Raw genomic sequence first — 4,897 nt, 5'->3', positions numbered from 1 at the left:
ATTGTAATACAGATTTTTATTTCTCACTTTTTATTTTATACATTGTATAGAACGAATAAAGCCAAATCGACCTAATTAGAAAATACATTGATATAACCTAAAATAAAAGCTTATAACTCTACATATAGCTATATGTTATTATACATGCATTTTACATACATACATACATACATATGTATGTATATCATACAACATTAAAAAAAATCACAGTCTTCTTTCTTATTTTTCTGGAAAGTGTTTGACCACCGGGTTTTTGGCTTTCGAAGATTGAAGCAAACCAGAGGGAGGAAGAAGAACAATCCCCCATTAAAAACCACCAATAATTACTTAGCAACCCTCAAATCACATTCAAAAGCAATCTCACTCATACACACACACACACAAAAAAAAAAAAAAAAAAAAAAAAAAATCACAACCAGATACAAAGAAACATGTTACCAGAGAAGTGAAGCTGATGCCAACAACTTCGGGGTCCTTCTCATAGCAACCCAAACAAAAAGAAAAAAGAAAAGAAGCATGGATAATAAAATTCTAAACTAAAATCCGAAGCTTTCAGGAAGGAAAGACCCACCTCACAGAAGCGCGGAATGAAGGATTGCTGCGCAATCCAGCTCGGAGCGGGCTTAGGCGGCGCATCTACCGCACACGGTTATCGGAGATGCGCCCACGCGGTGAACAACGAACGAGGCACAAGCTTGAAACTCGTCGGCGCCAGCGAAGCCGAAGTCCGCGTGAACAATTGTTTTCTCCCGACTGTGCGTTCTTATCTCCTTCCCGGTCGCATCGCCGCAACCGATTCTTCGCCTCGATCCAGATGTGGGTCGCCGCTACTCTTACTTATAACCCATTTTTGCGCAGATCTAGTTTGTAAGCACCGATCTCTTGCTTGTTATATCAGTCCGATCGGCCTCACGGAGTTTCTAGCTCTTTCCATCAAGCATTCGTTGCACGTCTACTGGAGGGTGTTGCAGAGGAGCCTCGCGCACGGGCTGATTCCTTCGCCCTCGTTTTGAACAGGTCAGTAGCTTTTGTGTGATGAATCGGGTTGTAACGATTTGGTTGTTTTTTGTTTTTTTGTTTTGTGGGGGGCTCGTAGTGGGTAATGGTTTTTTTCCTGTGAAGAGGCGTGTGAGTTTGGGTGCGTGGAGTGAGAATGCGTCGGAGGTGTGTGTTGTGTTGTTTGGAAATGGCTGTGGATCGTGGGTGCGAAGGGGTGAGATGCGAGGTGGTGGTGATTTCTCAGTCGTTTTAGGGTGTTGCGTTCCTTCTGTTCGGAGGGTTTAATGGTTTATTACCTCGCTTTGGATCGCGCGCCGACAGTGCCCGTGGGAGGTTAGCCATGGGTTAGTTTTGACGTTGTAGTGCATGAAAGTTTAGGTCTGGGATTTCTCTAGTTTCAGGGTTTGGGTTTGCGCTCCTCGAGCGTTAGAAATCGTGCTTGCGATTTTGGAGGTATTCGTGAGCGTCTTTTTTATGATTTGTTACTTATTTTCTTGTTCACTTTCTTCCTCGCATTCGATTTGCTTGTCTGTATTCGTTAGTTGACGGTCTAGCGACCTAGTGGACAACGATTCGGACCCATTGGTAATGGGTTCGTACTGGTACGTCTGTGTCTCGATGAAATTTTAGTGTTAAGTTCGTTTTCGTTGAGCGCAGCTCTTTTCTTTGTCTTAGGAGGCAATCCTGTTGGAGGTGCGATACCAGGTAGACGATATGTTAGGATTTTCTAGATCTCAGCTTAGCTGCTGTAGAAACAAGCGATCCATGTACTTGATTTTGGTCTTAGCGTCAGAAACTGCGGGGTCTTTAGTCAACGGTGGACAAATTATGAGCTGATTTTTCACAATGTAAATTCTTTGATTACTTGGCGCAAGAAATGGCCTTACACTGTAGATCTATTCCACGACAGGGATGGTTTCCATAAGCACATTTTGCAATGTGCCCAGTTCTCAGAAATTTGGTAGCGTGACGTTACTTCTGAAATGGGTCAGCAGAGGTTCTTGAGGGAACATTTTTTTGGCCATGATCGCTGGCCTGCAAAGGTGGAGTCAGTGCTTATTATGCATAGGATATTTATCTTTCATGCTGTGCATGCTTGCAGAAATCTACGAGGAATTCTGTCGATGGCGACTGAGAAATCTGGAGCAGAGTTCCCACCGAAGATCGTTGAAGTGGCACATTTGGATGACACTGATGTGAAGACTCCCCAGCCACCCAAGCTTGAGGACATGGTGGAGCCGAACCAGAATTCGTTCACCGCATTGGAGTCTGGAACCTCTACGAAAATTGAAGCAGAGTCTACAGCGGAGGCTGTGAAGAACTTAGACTTGAAGGTTTGTGAACCTTGAACTCGTTTTCCATGTGCATATTATTTTCAGATATCAGAGTATCAATTTTCGCGTCAATGTGTATGCAGGATCAGGTTACATCGGAAAAAGCGCCTGAACATGAAGAGCATCACCACACTCTGAGCAATGTGGAGGAAGGCATGAAGAAAATTCATATTGATGAGGGCGAGAAGCACGTCGAAGAAAAGGAGAAGAAAAAGGACAAGGAAGGTGGTGAAGAAGGGGCAGAGAAGAAGGAAAAGAAAGAGAAAAAAAAGGATGAGGAAGGAGGAGAGAAGAAGGAAAAGAAGGAAAAGAAAAAGGACAAGGATGTGACTGAGGAGGGAGGAGAGAAAAAGGAAAAGAAAGAGAAGAAGAAAAAGGACAAGGAAGGTGAAGAAGGAGGAGAGAAGAAGGAAAAGAAGGACAAGAAGAAGAAGGATAAAGAAGGTGAAGAAGGAGGAGAGAAGAAGGAGAAGAAGGATAAAAAGAAGAAAGACAAAGAGAGTGAAGAAGAAGGAGGAGAGAAGAAGGAGAAGAAAGAGAAGAAGAAAAAGGACAAGGAGGGTGACGAAGAAGGAGGAGAGAAGAAGGAAAAGAAGGACAAGAAGAAGAAGGATAAGGAAGGTGAAGAAGGAGGAGAGAAGAAGGAAAAGAAGGATAAGAAGAAGAAAGACAAAGAGGGTGAGGAAGAAGGAGAGAAGAAAGACAAGGAGTTGACAGTGGAAGGAGGAGAGACGAAGGAGAAGAAGGATAAGAAGAAGAAAGACAAGGACGGTGAAGGAGGAGGAGAGAAGAAGGAGAAGAAGGAGAAGAAGAAAAAGGACAAAGAGGGTGACGAAGCAGGAGGAGAGAAGAAGGAGAAGAAGGACAAGAAGAAGAAAGACAAGGACGGTGAAGAAGGAGGAGAGAAGAAGGAGAAGACGGATAAGAAGAAGAAAGATAAGGAAGGGGAAGAAGGAGGAGAGAAGAAGGAGAAGACGGATAAGAAGAAGAAAGATAAGGACGGTGAAGAAGGAGGAGAGAAGAAGGAGAAGACGGATAAGAAGAAGAAAGATAAGGACGGTGAAGAAGAAGGAGGAGAGAAGAAGGAGAAGGATAAGAAGAAGGACAAGGAGGGGGCTGAGGAAGGAGGGGAAAAGAAGGAGAAGAAGGATAAGAAGAAGGACAAGGAAGGGGCCGAGGAAGGAGGAGAGAAGAAGGAAAAGAAGGAGAAGAAGGACAAGGAAGGGGCCGAGGAAGGAGGAGAGAAGAAGGAAAAGAAGGAGAAGAAGGACAAGGAAGGGGCCGAGGAAGGAGGAGAGAAGAAGGAAAAGAAGGAGAAGAAGGACAAGGAAGGGGCCGAGGAAGGAGGAGAGAAGAAGGAAAAGAAGGAGAAGAAGGACAAGGAAGGGGCCGAGGAAGGAGGAGAGAAGAAGGAAAAGAAGGAGAAGAAGGACAAGGCTGCAGATGAAAAGGATGGCACGGAGAAGAAAGAGAAAAAGGAAAAGAAGGAAAAAGACCCTGAGGCCAAGGAGAAAAAGTCGAAAGAGAAGGTGGCGGATGAGTAAATTAAAGGGTAGTCCAGGTTATCATGCTGTGCCTGATTAAGTTTCAGGCTTGTGTAGAAAGATTTTTTCTTTTCGATAATGTTAATATCATGCTGTGGCAAGGTTTCCTCAGTATCGCGTTATGTAACTTTTGTCCACAACATTCGCTAATCGTAGTTTCGGGGTTTAGATCAGATTGCTTCTTCTGTCGTCACCCTTAGAAGCCAATTGTAATTACTGGAAGTTCTCTCTTCTCACAGCTGTGGAAGTGGACGGAGTTATCAAGCGTCAAAAGATAGGTCTTTGCAGTGTTTGAACGAGTGAGCAGTTACCAGAAGATTTCAGAGCAGCGGTACCCATGGCCTTCCATTTGTGTTTTTCCCCTCCAGTGCGGAGTTGAGGTTTTCCGCACGTTGCCAGAGTAGAAGGTCCATAACTCAGTTTTAGCCTCTCTTTTGCCAACAGGAAACAGGAGATTGATTGATTCTCGAGTTGGCCAGTAGCAGATAATCTTTTTGATGATCATTACCTATTTGCGAGTAGACCGTTCGCAATAATGTTCAAATCTTCACTTGTGCGAAAAGTGGTTTCACCACACATAAGTTCGGTACTTCTGCATCATCCACATCGGCCACTACTCTGGGTAAGTTTTCGGTGTAAGCCAAATCTGATGTGTGTATTTGGTTTCTTTATCGTTTCTTTGAGGGAAAGCTTCGTGTTACGCTATACTGTTCTCTGGTCTGCAAGTCGGTAGAGTTGTGGTTGGCTACTAATTGTGTTACCTGTTCTTGGTTCTGATGCCTTTTTTTAATTTTTTAAAATTTTTATTTATTTATTTATTTACTTCCATGGAACTCTGTTGAGTCACCAGAGATTCATGTGTTTCAACTTTGGTTCAGTGGGGAATGGAAACTGTGACTCCACCCTCAACTTGATTCTGTTGAAGACTGAGAAACTGCTCTTTTTTGTGCTCATATTTTGAACTTTTCAAGCATATCTGCATATAGCTAGATTCATGATTTACACAAAAGCCTATAGCTT

At 43.6% G+C, this 4,897-nt stretch overlaps 1 protein-coding gene across 1 annotated transcript; it reads left to right on the top strand.

Annotated features, from left to right (window-relative positions):
- Positions 1–765: 765 nt before the first annotated feature.
- LOC112282478 (uncharacterized) lies at positions 766–4,477 on the top strand. The gene is made up of 3 exons (XM_090250255.1): positions 766–1,017; positions 2,102–2,333; positions 2,417–4,477. Exons 2-3 carry the CDS (start codon positions 2,124–2,126, stop codon positions 3,875–3,877), a joined length of 1,671 nt encoding a protein of 556 aa, XP_090106381.1. The 5' UTR covers positions 766–1,017; positions 2,102–2,123; the 3' UTR covers positions 3,878–4,477.
- The last annotated feature ends 420 nt before the right edge of the window (positions 4,478–4,897 follow it).

The sequence above is a fragment of the Physcomitrium patens genome, chromosome 5 (genome assembly GCF_059467195.1).
Source record: "Physcomitrium patens ecotype Gransden chromosome 5, ASM5946719v1, whole genome shotgun sequence".
NCBI lineage: Eukaryota > Viridiplantae > Streptophyta > Bryopsida > Funariales > Funariaceae > Physcomitrium > Physcomitrium patens.
The sequence above is the reverse complement of the archived record's forward strand: the minus strand, read 5'-3'. Positions and strand labels throughout refer to the sequence as shown.